The 18,170-nt window shown below is 28.2% G+C and overlaps 1 protein-coding gene across 2 annotated transcripts in view; it reads left to right on the top strand.

Annotated features, from left to right (window-relative positions):
- Positions 1 to 18,170, top strand: part of LOC111029210 (gamma-aminobutyric acid type B receptor subunit 2) — a 226,590-nt gene that overhangs the window by 200,804 nt on the left and 7,616 nt on the right. For both annotated transcript variants that reach the window (XM_022308144.1, XM_022308145.1), the window contains 10 exons: positions 4,630 to 4,878; positions 4,957 to 5,017; positions 9,832 to 10,072; positions 12,513 to 12,753; positions 13,257 to 13,379; positions 15,203 to 15,313; positions 15,419 to 15,643; positions 16,043 to 16,268; positions 16,366 to 16,474; positions 17,584 to 17,680. In XM_022308144.1, coding sequence (XP_022163836.1) covers positions 4,630 to 4,878; positions 4,957 to 5,017; positions 9,832 to 10,072; positions 12,513 to 12,753; positions 13,257 to 13,379; positions 15,203 to 15,313; positions 15,419 to 15,643; positions 16,043 to 16,268; positions 16,366 to 16,474; positions 17,584 to 17,680 — 1,683 coding nt within the window. The remainder of the gene's footprint in view (positions 1 to 4,629; positions 4,879 to 4,956; positions 5,018 to 9,831; positions 10,073 to 12,512; positions 12,754 to 13,256; positions 13,380 to 15,202; positions 15,314 to 15,418; positions 15,644 to 16,042; positions 16,269 to 16,365; positions 16,475 to 17,583; positions 17,681 to 18,170) is intronic.

Raw genomic sequence — 18,170 nt, 5'->3', positions numbered from 1 at the left:
CGACAATAACTATCAACACTAGGGAACTCGCTTACCTTATTAACAGTCACCTTCCAAGACAGTAAATTACAATTTTAAGTGTAATAATTATTATCAATTTATAAGCCAAACGTGTCTTATCATTTATAAAAAGCTCATATATGCATGTGCTCTAACCACCAGCTACGAAAAAAACTTATCCGTAAGGAATAGAAAACTTTATAACTGATAATTGATAATAATAGGTAACTATTGTCGTAACAAGGTTTCCGGTTGCTTGGTTATCAATAATTACTTCATAATGACGAGTTACACTCGACACCTATACAGCGACTCTCTTAGTTTTCCTATTCTATGGTTTGAATTCCCTTAAATGCATTTAATTTATTTTTTAACGTAAATTGTGAAAATTAAAATGATTTATCTTAGAAGATTAGCAAATAACATGTTGCCTTAGGTAATATAGTTTAAAAACAAATGAGATCCATCACTTATATATTACGTTTTACACATTCAATATACCACATACAATATATTATAAGGTAGGTACTGAAATGAAAATGAAAACTATTTTTTGAATAACATATATCAACGTAAGTATATCATACATACCTATAATTAAAATAATAAATAACGCAATGTTATACAAATGTATAATGGAATTTTTTTAAACATAAATACATAAACCAATGTTTTTAGTTATTAAAAACTTTATTTAACCTTAAGTTTCACTTTTTGTGACAGATGGAATTAAAATTTTAATTTTAATAAACGGTATTGTTATAAATACCATTAAAATTACTTCAAGGAAAATTATGTTCCAAACGGACAATACTGTCATTCAGTCAATCATTTCAATTTTTAAATACTACAGCCAATGTGTGTTACAACTACAGAAGTACTTAGTACTAAATATTCATAAAACCACTTTCAATTCCATTTCTTTTTTATTTTACATTAAAATTCGTTAAGATTTGTTATACCATAACTAAACCTTTGTTTAATACATAACTACATAACTATTAAGTACCTACCTCGTACATTATAAGTATTCAAATAAATACATCGCTCATAAATTTAAAAAAAATTGATTTTATATTTACTATTCACTATTCAAATAAGTATGTACAACAATTTTTGTCCTCGAAAATCGTTAGATTGAATCTTATTTACGAGAGCTTTGCTCATTTATAAAAGTATTATAATTTAAAATGTCATATTATTCATGCTCACGTGTAATACTATAGCTAATTTAATTTCGCAAATGCAACTTATCTAAACAAAATAAACGTTTCCATAAATAGTATATTAGTATATCGGTATAAGGGGGAATTTAATTATAAACCTGCCAATACTATATAGAGGTGTTAGAGTGTTGTATTTTTATGTCCTATTTTATACCAGAATGTGTTGATTATCTTAAAAAAGTACTTAAAAATACACTGTTTAAATGAATCTTAAGATATTAACTCAAGCTTAACTTTTAAAATTCCAGCACAAAAAAAAATAAAATTATGAGTATATCTAAAAAGTTTATTATAATAGCATTATTTAAAGTATACAAAAAATAAATTTCTTATAGATTATGAAAAGCTACTAAATTATACAAATTGTACAATGTTAATAATATAAAATAATAAAACTTAAGCCACAAATACTTTTTAGTAGCTATAATACATTGTTTGTCTGATATGGTGTAACTATGGCAGATTTATGCGAGACTACTAGAGGATTTGTATGTTAATGTATATTACTAATATAAAACACAAAACTATCCTGTGAGATTAGAGAATCTATCGCATGACAACTTTAGGTATTTGTATCTTTTAGACCTTTTAAATTCGATTTTAGTACATGCCATTGGCACAAGTAAAGGAATGCAAAAAGGTCGTTAGCACCACTTGTTATTTTAGATTTACGTTTAACTATTATTATTTAAGGAAAATACCATCAATTATTAGAATTTAAAAAAATGATGTTCAAAATATTAATTAGTTATAAATTATTACATATTCGTATAATTGGTTAGACAATCAGCAATAAGACACACATCGCGAAAAAATAGATGAGCGAATTTTAGCCAAATGGTTATTGGTCACATTAAAAACCACTGTATTGAAGTACACTGTGGTAGACTGTGATTACTATTGACTGGTAAAACCTCATGAGTTGTAAAGTATTAATGTTTTACCATAAGAATCTTAATAGATTATTATTTATTAGTATAAAGAGTATTATATAGATACGTATATATTTTACATGTATCATTAATATGAAGTGTGTGACGGGTCAGACTATTCGCCAAAAAAAAACAACTCGTTAGCCGAACATCATGTGGCCGACCGCTACTTTGGGGCAAGGTTGCCAACCATAAAAGCCGAGACCCGAAGGGGCCGGAGCATCGTGAATTTGTTTTTGATTATAATATAATGATATGTCTCGGGACATAAAAATGGAACAACCGGTATCGTATCATAGTAATAATAAAAAATAAAATAAAACTCAAGACACAAAATTTAGGTGAGTAAATTCTATGTATTAATTTGGTATCGAGATGGCTTAACGAGCATATAACTCAGACTTATAAAACAGAATTAGACAATAATAATTAAACATAATGGTCAGACGACAAGACAAACAGACATTTGAATAATAATACATGATGTGACCTCAATGGCTACACTAGACGGTTACCGGTGCAGGACAGAATGGGAATGTATATTTATATAACGAATAATAAAATAGTATACAATCTGGCAGATGCACGCAATAATAATAACAATAAGACGTACTTGCGTCTTGATAACATCGAAAGGGATCAGACTCCCGTCGATGTCTGATCATCCTTTTAATCAACACCCTCTTCCGGTGGATATCGCCGGACAAAACGGTTTGGTATGTGGCGCCGGTGAGAATCCGTAGGTGACAGGAAGAGAAGAGAAAGCCAGTAATGGTCGGGCCGACGTGAGTCAGTGTCGTCGTCGTTGGGGACAGTTATTGGTGGGAGGCCGGCAATATACTTAATAAATAATTATAATTAGTCATATAAGATGCGATTGCGGACGCAGAGGTGGTAGAAAGTGAGGACACCGATGAGGTGGAGCTTTTGCACACAATACATATTTCCTATACCCGACAATCTATTTCATAGATATAAGGTTAATATACAAACGAATGACATCAACATACACTGTACGTTGCAAGTGTGTTATAATGGGTAAAAAAAAATGTCCAAATATCAATTATTACAGATAAGATTATTCATTAAAACTAGTTATTAAGCTAAGTAATTTTAGTAATAGTGGGTGTAGCCTTGGCATTGTTTTGTCTTGCAGCATCGTTCGGTGGTCCACGCCATCTCCTAGTCTATATATATGTTGTTTCAACCTAAAAACGTACATGGGCGTAGGTAAGGAGGGTGGGTGTTCAAACACCCCCCGAAATTAAATAAAACAATCTTGAGCTTTTTGTGAATTTGTTCGAGAATATTATCGCATATTGTTCGCATATTATTTAGGATTTAGACAAAAAACCCCTCCGAAAATATTTCCTACCTACGCCCATGAAAACGTATGATCGTTTGTTGGTGTTTTACAAAGAAAAAATTATTTATTTATATAATTACAGTTTTATGCAATTAGGGAATCAGAGTTTATATTTTTAAAAGTATTTCAATCGTATAAGGTTTAAAAGTTAAAAAATGAAATATTACAAGTACAAGATGTGTTAATAATAATAAAATAAAAAGAAGAACTTTATTTAAAAAATATTTGAATACTCATATAATTTTTTTTAAATAAAAAATACTTTCTGACACAATCTCTAAGTAAACAAGTTTTAGGTTGGGTGAGTCTTTAATTAACAGTAAGATAAACTATAATAACAACAATAACAAAGCGCCAAAAGAAAACAATATGTTTGTATATTTAAATAAAATTAAATACCTGTAAGTACAAAACTGAAATTTAAATTAAATTGAAAACCAATAAACAATAATATATTTAAATTGAATTTTTAATAAAAGTCTTAAACTAATCTCACGTTGGAAAAGAATCAATATTAATATTTTTATCGAGTATTAAATTAGTACCAATATTTAAATGCGTCATCATACTAAACAATTTTTTACATACAGGGGGGATTTACTTGCTTTTTTCTTTTAATCTAGTGTGGAAATTGTGGACTGATTAATGTATAAGATTTTCATATTTGTATATATGAATAATAAAAATAAGTGACTTCTATGTGGTATTTTTAGATTTAAGACCATAAAGCTTAAAAAAAATTACCATACATTTTTGGTAAGGTAAACATATTATAGTTTATTTCATTAGAAAATTACAGATATTTCATTCCAAATTTCATTAGAAAATACATAACATAAAATATCTTATTACGCTTCTAATCAATTTTGCACCAATATTAGTTGGATTCATAACTCACATAAGTATCATTGGTATCGAACGACATATTTAAATTATTATATTTTGACTGTATTGCGTTTCACGACGAATAAACGAATTGTATGAACCAAGTATAAAATATTTTTCCGCACATATTCGATAAACATGATAGATGATTGAATGAGTTCCTAATTGATTCAAATTTTACGCGAAATCGACGGGTGTACTTACTACTTTTTATTTACAGACTTCAAAAGAATACCAGCAAGAGTACGACATGAGGCGTGGAAGTGAATACTCCCGGTTTCACGGGTACACTTACGACGGAGTATGGACCGCCGCTTTAGCTATACAGGAAGTAGCCCGTAAAGTGCACCAATCATCGCACGACAAAGGCATCTTGAATAGAACCATAGCAGACTTTCAGTACAGGGACAAAGAGTGGGAGGATCTCTTCCTAGAGGCTCTCACAAAAACTAGTTTCGAAGGAGTCACGGTAATAAATTACATTATGCACAATATGTGTGTGTTTACTGTTTGATATGGTTAATTTTCAATATTCAATTTATATCAGGGTCCAGTGAGATTTTACAACAACGAAAGAAAAGCCAGTATATTATTGAAACAATTTCAAGGTAATTATCAGTAAAATCGTATATATATTTATACCAGAAAATCTGAACTCTTAATGTATCTATTAAAAATATAGATTTTAGATTAATTTATCATTCTTAAATCTTGGTATTTTGGCAGTAAATGTTCTAGATTAATCATCTAATATGTATTCAGTTTTTAGTTGATTGACTAAGTGTATAACAGTATGAGTACAATAGTGCTACGAGGACAAACGCTACAGTAGTGATGTAAATACTAAATACTAGAGCCTAGGCTGATTCCATACTTTTTTTCCGGTATATCTAGATTTCAGAACCCTATATCTGATATAGAAAACAATATAATTATGCGACTTATCAAAACATCTTGCATTTCGTCAAGGGTAATTCATTTTTTATGATTGCCTTTCTAATGCCTAATTTAAATATTCTTTTAGGTAGTTCAATCACTTATTCACTTAACAATTTTTTGATTGACACAATCATAAGTAAATACTGTGGCTTTATTTTATTTGGATTCCAATTTTTTTTAATTATTGAAATAAAAATATTCTTAGTACTTTTGACTAGTAAAATCTTTAGCTACATTGATTACTATTGTCTGATATTTAAGTGTTTAGGGGTCAGTGTAAATAAATGGACATTTAATGTAACCGGGTACAGCGGAAAAACATCATGTCCATTAAAACAGAATTGTAACTGCTTACTCTATACTAAGGTCTCTAATCTAGATTATTATATTAAACTCATCTCTGCCCTTTAATTCATATTCCTCTCATGACAGTGGACCTGCCTAATCTTTGTTAGCTAACAAACTACATAGAACGTCGGAAACATTACATTTTTAAATGTCACTATCTCTGTGTCTCCATCTTCCTGTTTCTCATACATACATACATACATACATACATACATATATACATACGTACGTACGTAAGTACATGGCTACATACGTCATATATATATATATATATATATACATAAATAAGAAAAAAGTTCATTTTTCGTAAGCTGAGAAAAAATCCTTGAAAAAATAAGCTATAAGCACCCTCCAAGTTTCAAGTAATTTATAGATTTACTTTTATTGAAAGTGATTCAGTAGTTTTTGAGGCTATTAACTTTGGATAAACCTATTCTAAACTTACCTGATATCTCCGAGAACAATTTGAAATGTTCACAAGATCGGTTAAGTACCTATATAGTACCTATATTAACTAAAAATAAACATTCTACTCCCATGTTAATTGTTTTAACATATAATTTCTTCATTCCAGTCATAAATGTAACGATTTTATGCATGGTTGTACCTCATCTGCCCAAGTAACCAATAGCAACCATTTATAGTCGAAAATTGCTATCGTAAATCTCAAAATCCCCGTTTGAGCAAATCTCAGGGTTGGACCTACCAGGTCCAATTGTGAATCCAAACCATCCAGGGGACCACTCAAGACTGGATGAAGGATGGCAGGGGAACGGACCCAAGGCTTATTGATTTTGGGCACCCATCTTATCCCCAAAATATAATTTTTTTATGCTTTCAAAACAGTTTAGAAAAAAAAATTATTTTAGTAGTCATAGTAATTAATTTATTAATTAATAAAAATGTTCTTAATTTTATAACGAAAAATTAGTGAATGCCAATACTTTTTAAATTCATATTCTAATAATTGATAAAAAATATAATATATCTATGATAAAGTCATAGATTTCTACATGGAAGTTTTCGAATGGTCTGGACGAAGTGTAAAAAACGGGAGCTGTGCTTGTTGTAGGTGATAATCTTTATTATTGGCAATTGTTCAGCCGAAGCCCGAAAGATCATGTTCCAAATTAACAAGAATAAAAATAAATTTAGAACAAGCCAGACTCAAGAAAAATTAACATCGTTAATGATATAATATTCAGGAAATGGTATTTTACAATTGATTGATTTCAATAAAACTTTACAAATATTTTCAAAAGAGAAAGTAACGAAAAAAATTGAAATTATAATTCTTTAGCAACCGATACAGTGTTTTCTTCTAATACATATATAATAAGTGTATACTAAATTATTACATAATTATTTATTTATCAGTCTTATATACATTTTTAGATACATTAGTACGAAATTATACAATAATATACAGTCGTTAAAATGTAGTGACATAATTATTTTAAAGTTTAAATTGAAATGAGAGCACACTTAGAGTATGGTGTCCCAGGGCCCAATTTATCATTAATCTGGGCTTGGGACCACTTACTCAAACACACACAAACAAATTAATGAAACCGGTCTAGCCGTTTAAAAGGAATTCTATTAGGTACAAAAGTAGGTACAAAAGAACTGTGCATATATAGTTTTAAAAATATCATGAATATATAATATATTATATAACACTTCAACACTAATAATTTAAATTCCAATAACATTATTATTTAAGTCAAGATTTAATTATATTTTATGAAAAAAAAAACATTTGTATTATGTATTTAAATATCATTAACTCAAATGCCATTGTTGTCAGTTTTCATATTTTTGTAAAATTGAATACTAACTCAAAATATATAATATATAATTAGTAATTACTAGAAAATTTTCTAAATTAAACCTTGATTTATAATTCAAACAGTTTAATTTATGTTTTAAATTTCTCATTTTTTGCATATTTGCATTTTTGCATTTTCATCTTCATTTATTTAACTATGTCAATATTTTAAAGAATACAGTGATATTTTTATTATTATCAATGACAATTAGAAGAAAAAAAATTAAACAATCTGCAGCAGGTAGATGGTCTCTAATAATAACAAACTTACTGCAATAGTGCAGTAACAGCTGATTTGGTACTAAATTTCTACCTAATGAAAAATTGTCTTAACAAATATAAATACAAATTCTCACTGCATAGAATAAGGAGACTATACATTTTTTTACAGCACATTCTTAACTAAATTTATTCATGACAAAGTGCACATATATAAAAAAAATTAATACTAGCAAAATTTAATATTATATCAAATAATGAAATAAACTTGGCTTCCATTAGTAAATATTTGTTTTAGAACTTAAACTTTAATAAATACATAACTATAAAGTTGTAAAATAAAATTCTAGGTTTGAACATTAAGATAATTAAATAACATATAAAGTAAACATAAATGCGTCAATTTATTTTTAAAATATTTATCAATTTATTTTTAGTCCTTTATAGTATACTTGTTTAGTTGGACATAATATTGAAGATATTTTTATGGTAAAATTACTCAATTGAAATTATGTACAATAGCTTTCTTTGATGAATTATTATAAAGAACGCAATTCTTGGCATCTTTTCCTTTTTGTACTAGCTTATAATTTCTTCTTTAAGGAAATACTAAAATGAAAATAAAAAATTAATATTCTAACTATACATATACAGCTAACATTTGCATCGCATTTTTAAAAGAAAATATTTCGCTTTATAACTAAACATCAAAATGATACTTAGTGATTTTTCTTAGAGTACCTACTTACTTAATTATAAGCTCTGAGAAAGAAAAGACTGTATGAGATTTCAATTTCTTGAATTTTTCTTCATTCTATATCATTCGTCATTCATTGAAATGCATTATTAATCATAGAATATATCGATTAAAAAAATGTAGAGTAAATTGTATTAATTGTTTATTTATTTAAAAATAAACTTATACTCTAAGACTCTTCACGTAAATTCTTAAACAGTTAAACACGTCCATATAAATATCTGTAGTACTTATATACTCAAAACCATTAAGTAAGCATTATTGATAACTGGTTTTAAATGTTTGGCTTCCTACTATCACCGTGAATCCAAAATATCAAACATTCATATTTCATGGTTTTATATTAAATTTTTAAGAGTAACATTAAAGGATTGGCTTGTTTTTTCGGTCAGTAGTAAAGTTTAAGTAGTAGAAGTAAAAATTAATTATTGCTTATGTTTAGGTTTGGTAGTAAAATTAAAAAGTAAATATTGCTTACAAGTTACAACAATAATTTCAATAAAGAAAAATATAGTACAATTTTTTTCATGATGAATCATTAAATATTTATTTATTTGACTAGTGATCTGAATTTTCAATATAACAACTCACATTTTACACTCCTTGAACTATGCTACTGTTGGATACATTATAGAGACAAAATTACATTTTCACTAGTTATTGCAGTAAAATATTTATGACAAACATCATATTTTGCTTAGTATTAGTAAATACGAGTGGTGGTAGTTGGTTTTGGTTAAAATACTTGAAAAGTTGAAACAGTATGAACAAATAATTACCTTTATAATTCAAATTACTTGAATATTATACGTAAGATTTCACATTTCTAAATTCTCGTATATCTGTATATTATAACCACACATTATATTACATGAATATTATATTATTTATAATGCATAGAACCCCATTGGCCATCATGCATTTTTTGGGATCAAAGGTAGCTGTATTCACCGCAAATATATATTATTAATTTATACTCCCTAAAATAAAATATAAACACTGTCAATAAAAATATATTATATTTATTTATCTCAAACATTGTTAAAAAGTCAATTTTTGATCAAATTTGACTCTACACTATTTCTGGTAGGTAGTTTTTTTTAACCATTAATTACAGGTTGCAAATAGTTATGTAGGTACACAAGTACGACGATTTTAGTATAAACTAATATTTTAATATAAATACATTTATAATACCCGATTTGTCGATACTAAATCACTATCACTAATCTTTCAACAAAAAATATTATTTTTACTCATTTAAAACACGTCGTTTACACAAAAACCGTATATTTCTTACATTAAATATTTATAAAAAAATATTACTTTAGGGGACAAAGAAGTGAAGATTGGAGAGTATAACGGAGTGACGGGCACACTAGACTTGAGTGTTGGCGAAGAAGTGAAGTGGAGAGCCGGTGGCAAAGGACCACCTAAAGATCGGACTCTTACTATTTACGAAGACTCTCATGTTAACGTTGGCGTTTACATAGGACTTGCCGTTGCCGCGGTCGTTGGTATCGTCATTGCCACTGCGTTCCTCATTGTCAACATACGGTACAGAGATCAAAAGTAAGTGGTGTAGTCTCTATATAAGTTATAAAAAAAAAACTTCACCTAACCTAACCGTTGTGCACCACAATTAACTTGCTAGGTATAAATTAATTTAACCTACCGTCGTTAAAAAATGTAAAATATTTAACGAGTACATACAGTAGATACAATTTAAATTAAATTATTTTAGTAATGAAAGTATATTAAGGTATTAAAATAAGTAAGTTAGACATTATTTCTAAACCTTTTGTGCTGAATTAAATAATTAATTTAAAACTATGCAAATGTCAATGTTATTAGTGAACAAAATTCAATAAAACAAAACAAACGAAGCACGTAAAATGTTTTAAAATTCAAACAGTATCAAAGAAGCACTAAAAAAAATTAATTTAAGAAAGCCATTAAATAATTTTCAAAAATACTTAGCAAGTATAATTAGTGTTAATAATCATTGAAAATTAAATTATTTTTAATTACTTCATAATATAATCCACAATCTGTTACATATAAAAACAATAAATTTAAGTGATGACAGTGGTTATATGACTCGAGTTACTGATTTAAGAGACCTTCCAGTGAAGGAACTTTGACAGTTGTTAAGAGAAATAATGAAAGTTAAATTAAATTAAAATAATTAAATGATTATAGAATGATTATTAACGATACACTTACAATGTTATTAATAAAGCACGTTGGGTAGAAATTATGTTAGGGATTAGGTCCCAACACTACCACCTTTTTAACATTTTTCGTTGATTATTTGTTACATTATACCCATATGTATTGAAGCAAGTTCTTTAATCAGTGTATAAAATAAAATTAATAATTATCTTAACTTAAGAGGACGTTACACCGGCATTTGTTGTCTCCGTCTTACTAGTGCGACGCTATGGAAAAAGTTTAGCAGATCATGTATAACTTCGTAAGTTTAAAAATACGAATGAATCGACCTATTATGAAACTTGGTGGTAAGAACTATCTGTACTTATATGTGGGTATTTAAAGGTAGTTAAATTTTTTAGCGAATTTTGCACATATATAATATAGCGTAAATTAAAAATAATATATAAATCACTTAAAATCGAATTATCGTTAAAAACTCCACATATAAAAACAGATAATACTCTTACCATCAAGTTTCAAAATTGGTTGATTCACTCTAATTTTTAAACTAACAAAACTAAAAGTGATCTGCTTATCGTACCTTTAGTATGTTAAGCACTTGTAAGATGGAAACAACAAATGACCGTGTAGTGTCCTCTTAACACAATCCACAGACTATATTTTAGATTCAGACAATATTTAAAAAATAAAACATTGTATAATATATGTATTTATTATTTTAAATGTATCAAAATATTAACGAATTTAACTTATAATTCACATAATATAATTATGCATTCAAAATTAATTGCGTATGTATCATACGTAAAAAATAATCTTTACATTACTCATTCATAAATTAATTAAAAATGAAATCATCTATACATGCTTTTTAATATAATTAATTTAATTTTTTTGATCAACTTGTAACAGTTATGCGTATTTTGAATATTTTTGTACAACACAATGTCGATCATCCAAATTAAATTTATTATTTCAAGCTAGTAAATTATAAATTTATATAACTAATATTAATTTTATATTTTCGAAACAATAATGCTGCAATTAAGTATTCTGTAAATGTTTTATAACGTACCTACTTATGCATATCCACGTAGGTAATAACAAAGGAAACAATAGCTTCAAACCACACAGTGATCCTTTCAAAGGGGAACGACAGCAATTAAACTCCATATAGATCTACACTAAAATAAGAGTCCCTTTCTTAGTTTTATTTATCAAATTAATTGTTATTTCTTTTTGTGTAAAGCACATCGTAAATTTCGGTATAAACCTACTTTTTCAGGTTTCTTATTCATACGTTTATAATCTATTTTAAACAAACTTTACGAACTCATATTCATTGAAGTAGGTATTTAAATTAAGCAGTATACGTTTGTAATACATTCCGGAAAAAAAACTGAAAAAAACTATCGTTTAGACGTCATAAAATGTTAATAAAATATTTATGGCTCGTTATGAGAATTACTCTAAAAGTGACTTTAATTTTTATACGAATTTCCATAGTGTACCTATACAAAATGCTTAATGTCATTTGTTTTTTTGTTTTAATTTTTGTATAATCAGTGTTTATTGATGTTTGTATGAACAAAAAGACCTACATGAGGTACTTAACAGCTCTAGGTGTGCGTGAAAATTATAATTATTGAATAAGTCGCGAGTGTACCAATTATTACCAATAGGTATAAAAATAGCACCTATATATAATATATTACAGGATATGTAGAGACGATAATAATGAATATTTATATATACATTATTATATGTTTATAAGTATTATTATAAGTAACACAAAACATATCAACGACTACAACACGCTTGTCGCATGTTTCAGGTACATCAAAATGTCCAGCCCACACTTGAACAATTTAATAATCATCGGAGCTATGTTGACGTACAGCAGTGTCATATTTCTGGGTCTGAACAGCCGGATGACCAGTATTAACATGTTTCCATACATATGTGCAGCGCGGGCGTGGTTGCTGATGGCCGGGTTTTCATTGGCATTCGGTGCGATGTTCTCGAAAACCTGGAGAGTGCACTCCATTTTTACGGACATCACCATCAATAAAAAGGTGAGCTCGGTGAAGCTGTTCGATGTAACCCAAACAAAAAACTGATATAAAATGATAACCGGTCCGGCGATTCGATTTCCAAATTAAAATAGTACGAAGAGTCTATATTTAACTATTTTTTTTTTTTGTGCTATTTTTATATACAAAATACTAAATAACTGTTTGTTGAACAGATCGATGTGAAAAAAAAAACAATTCTTGATTGTTCTTTTTATTCTTTTATTGTTTAGGTACTTGCCAGAGTATCTTAATAGTGACACAAACGGTACAACAATTTTAGAAATATCCTCTGAGCAATGCCAAACTTTAATATTAAAGTTCTAAAGCACAATACAAATAAATCAAACACCAAAATCTTTAATGTTTTAATACGGATGTGGAATGTGGATATATAATATAAATGTATTATATACATTTATCTTTTAAGATTTTTTTTAATCAAAAACAAGTTTCAAGTTATTTATTAAACAATATACCAAAACGAATTATTTTGAATGTTACAGATCGTAAAAGATACACAGCTTTTCCTCATGGTTGGCATATTGTTATGCATCGACTTAGGAATAATGTTCACGTGGCAGTTTTCAGATCCATTTTACAGGGAAACTAAACAAATGGAATCATACGTGAGTAAAAACTTGAAGCATGGGAGTGAATATTAAAATACATCAACCTCGTGTATACAATGACATAACCTACTGTTTTCCTTCATAATCCCAAGCCTTAAAACTACCTACGAATATCTTTCACGCCAACGATAATAATACCTACATAAACGTAAATTTTAAGTTTATATACGTAACTGTTTATGTCAACAAAATACAAATCCATTTTAACTTCAGTACATTAACTAAGTACTTGACAAATCCAAATAGTTTAGACTTAAAAGTTTAATTTCCATTCAAATTATAAACGAAGGTGTATTTACGAGGGTGAGTAGAAAAAATTAACTAGGGGGCATAGGTACATAGTAACACGTGATAGTAATCAGTTATAAAGTTAAAGACTGTAGTATATTATATTAGATATTAATATTCAATTCAATTTTTAGACGAATGGAATAAGCAAATTAAATTGTGATTGGAAACCACTTGAATTAGAAAAAATGATTAATTTTAATACTAATCAAGTTGCTGGTTTTTTTTTTTTTTTGTTACTTTATAACCATGTAACTAATAACCAATGACTATTTATATCATAAAGAACACTGAGATAAAATTACTAAATTTTAAATAATATTAAAATAAATATACCTCAACCAGTCATAATTGTATATGATTATATAAAATATTAAAAATTATAATTATAGCATTATGTTAGTCTAATATGCATATATATTATATATGTATATCGATTTGAAGAAACATAAAAAGGTTTTTAAAAACCTTCATAGTACATTATGAAATTTGAAATGAAACTTCTCACGACAAATTGAACCTTTTCAAGTCTATAGTGTAACTATTTTTTGTAATCCGGTTTGATAAAAAATGTACAAAAAAAAGAAATATTTTTAAAAAATATCTTAGAATTCCCTTTGAATTAATATATAATGTGTGAATGTGAATTATAATTTTAATCAAAAGAATATTTATTCAATTACTTTAGTTATAACTAAAAAGTATGTACATAAATAATAAGCTTACAAAAAATCGTTCCTAGAAAAAAATAAAACAACCACCAAAAACGACATTGTAAAATATTTAAAACAGCAGTTGATGAAAAAAATAATTACATAAATATATTTTTTAAAACAACGAGCAACAAGAAAAAAAAGGGTTGTAAATGAATCCTTTGTACTGTTTTAAAATTAAAAGCACACTTGGTTAGTTCTGCCATGGTGGATACGTGTTTGTACTTTGTTGTTAACCTCGGGTAGTATAGTCTCCAGAATAATATATAATGGGTGTGGTGTCGCGAACGATCCAAAAAACATTTTCACAGAGTAACTTTAGCAAAACTCGCGGTCTTTCGTGTTCACGCTTGATCCAATTATTCAGAGGTCACGAAAACACAAAAAGTATCATAGGGAATAACCTTGGTTCCAGTGTGCCACTAATAAGTGTATACAAATAATGCAATTATAATAGCACGTGACATAACCTTCATTTTTTTTCCATACGATGTAACTATTTAAGATAGTGTTACTCTTTTTTGCAGCAACAATTTATATTTTGAATGAAATGATAACTGTGAATTGTAATTCACAAATTAATATAATAATGATCCAACTATAGCAGTTAAATATAATGTATATATCTAGGCCCGAACGTGTGCATCACGCAATTATTCTAATACAAAAACGCGTTATATATCGTATCATAGCTCAAAATGGAAGAAGTTTAAAATAATAATTATGATCAATAGACATTACTAAAATATTTACTCGTGTACCCATCACGATGTTTTATTATTACCCACATATTTATGCAAACGTTGTATACTCCTACAGCCACACCCTCACAGTGACGACATTGTGATCATCCCATGTAACGAGTACTGTCAGAGCGATCACATGACCGTATTTCTCGCCATCATATACGTCTACAAGGGATCACTAATGGTACGTAAACGTTATTTCTTTGTTATTGTTTTTTTTTTTTTTCTATTATCATTGTAGATGAAAGACGGCCTAAAGTATGAAACTTATTTTGCGTGGGCGTTTTAGGTCTTTGGAGCTTTTCTAGCTTGGGAAACCCGACACGTGAGCATACCCGCGTTAAACGACTCGAAGTACGTGGGTATGAGCGTGTATAACGTGGTATTGATGTGCGTCGCCGGCGCTGCAATTTCTTTCGTCCTGAGCGACCAACAGGACGCATCTTTCATCATCATATCAGTGTTTATATTGTTTTGTTCCACTGCCACGCTTTTCCTGGTGTTCATACCGAAAGTGAGTACCTACCAGATATAATATGTGAATTTCACTGTAACCATTCCCGTTTCTATGTCGCCGTATTTGTACTGTACCAGCACCATCTCTCCGGTGCCTATAGTTGTATAACAGGTACCTACCTGCACTGAGATTATCCCATGAAAATACTCATTTCAAACTATCAGAAATGATAGATACAGCACGGTGTTTTGATAATTTGAAGTTTTACAATCGTCTTATGAATGCAAAAAAAAAACTTATTTCATTAAATTCGCCAAATTCTCTAAAATTAATTTAAAAGAATTTTAATTACTTAATATACCATGTACTCAAAAGTATATAACAACTAAGTTGTTGATTTATGCAAAATCGAACTAGAATACAACTACTCTTTCTAAAATTATTATTTTTATACAGATTGTAGAGTTAAAAAGGAATCCACAAGGAGTAGATAAACGAATACGAGCTACTTTAAGGCCAATGTCTAAGACATATAAGGATGTTTGTGACACAGAAGAACAAATTCGAGCACAAAAAAATAAAAATCAACAATACAGACAGCAAATATTGGACGTGGATCGAGAAATCGATGCGATGGTGTTAAAGATTGATACGTTCCGGGCTCTTAAGTTGTCAGAAATCAGTTAGTTTACGATTATTAAAAATTACTATTGGAATTTATTTTGACATGAATATGACTTTGTAAATTATGAATGTTTTATATGTAAATCAAATTACAGAACTGAAAAAAATAGCTGAAGAGAAACAGACTAAAGTTGATGTTATCCAAGAAGAAGATTCAAATGGTGTTATTGAAGTACTTGTGCCAGAACAGTTTTCTCCAGAAAAGTAATATTTATCGATATTTTACACTTAGCCTAATTATCTTTGTTAAGCGCCAAAAAATAATATTTAGGCATTGCCGAAACAATATTTATATAGGTTATATATTTTAAAAGCGTTGAGTAATGTAACCATTTAGAGTTAGGCCTGTATAAACAATTTCTGTTTGATTCTTAAAATCCGTGATGTAACATAACTTAATGTTTTTCTTATTTATATTATATTTTATAGAAACATTTAAATGGATCACTATTTTATTTTCCACCCTTGTTCAACAATTTAATTTAATGATCTTTTTTTAAAACAATTACGAAGACATAATTATTACGTGTTACGTCGGTCGTCATAACAGCACACTTTCAAAAAAGGTCATCGTTCGAATCCGCACACTTTTATACAAAAATTCCTCTCAGTTTTCCCAAAATCAAATAGTTCAATACCACACACATTTATCTAAAATCGCATTACCGTTTAGAACCGCTCACCAGTTAATCATATTATCTAATCAAAATAAAGTGAAATAGAAGTGATCATAACCACGAAAACAAAGAAACTAATGCAGATTCAAAAGAAATTCGATGTGTCATTATTAGTTAAATGTAAATCACAATAACATTTTATATGATCGTTTCATTAACAATGAAATAAGTTTAATAGAATATTTTAAAAAACTAGGATTTAAATTTATTCTAATCTAAGTAATATGTACTTATATCTACTATACCTGGCTTCTATGCAAACTTTATTTTTTATTAATACTAAAATTATACATTCTCATATCTATAGGTATTCAATTATTTTTATGACAAATTTTTTATAACAATAATGAATACATTTTTTATTAACTGTCAACCAAATGTGTGGTTATGAATGATAAGTGTGCGGTATTTAACGACGGCCCACATGTTATTATAGAACAACTATACTAACTATACTATAATAAGTCACCCGCTAGTGACAATAAGTTCTTTATTTTATTGAATTTTTCATTTTTAATTTTTAAATACTTGATAAAACTATAGTAAGGTATACTTATATCGAATTCCAATCAAAAATTTGAAAGCAAATTACGCTATTTTCCAACAGTACCAACAATCAATGATTTTCGATTTCAGAAAAACGTGTCAAAGGCATACCAGGATCCCATCTATTTCTATCGAACCGGCCAAACCACCAGACGAACCTGCGAGCTTCACGCCGTCTCCTACACGAGTATGTAAAATAGCATTTTCTCTCAGAGCTCGAACTTTTTATTGTACACTTTTTTTAAAAAGAAAAATGTAAAAATATTACACACAAAAAAAGGTTATTTGTTTTGTTTTGTTTTTTACTAACTTTATTTTGACATAATTTATATTGTCTTTTTAGAAGAAGTTGTCAGGGCCGGAATATTAAAATGAATTCTTATTCTAAATGGAAAATAATGTAACTTTCCGACAAATTACGAAAACGTTTTCAAATAATACTTAAAGAATAAAAAGTATTTTTCTCTCTATTGATCCATTTGTTACGAAAATTCCATATTCTGCAAATAAACTATATAATTATTACAACGTTCTGGGTCAAAGTCAAAATAATTATGTTCGATGTTTCAATTTAATACTTATTAGTTATTTGTAATGGAAACATTTCATGTGGTTAACAATATACCTAATAATAATAACGAAAGTGCTAGGGTAAGTGTAACTTTTTATTCGTTTCG

Source organism: Myzus persicae, unplaced genomic scaffold (assembly GCF_001856785.1).
Source record: "Myzus persicae strain clone G006 unplaced genomic scaffold, MPER_G0061.0, whole genome shotgun sequence".
Classification (NCBI taxonomy): domain Eukaryota; kingdom Metazoa; phylum Arthropoda; class Insecta; order Hemiptera; family Aphididae; genus Myzus; species Myzus persicae.
This window is presented reverse-complemented; position numbering and strand designations above follow the sequence as displayed.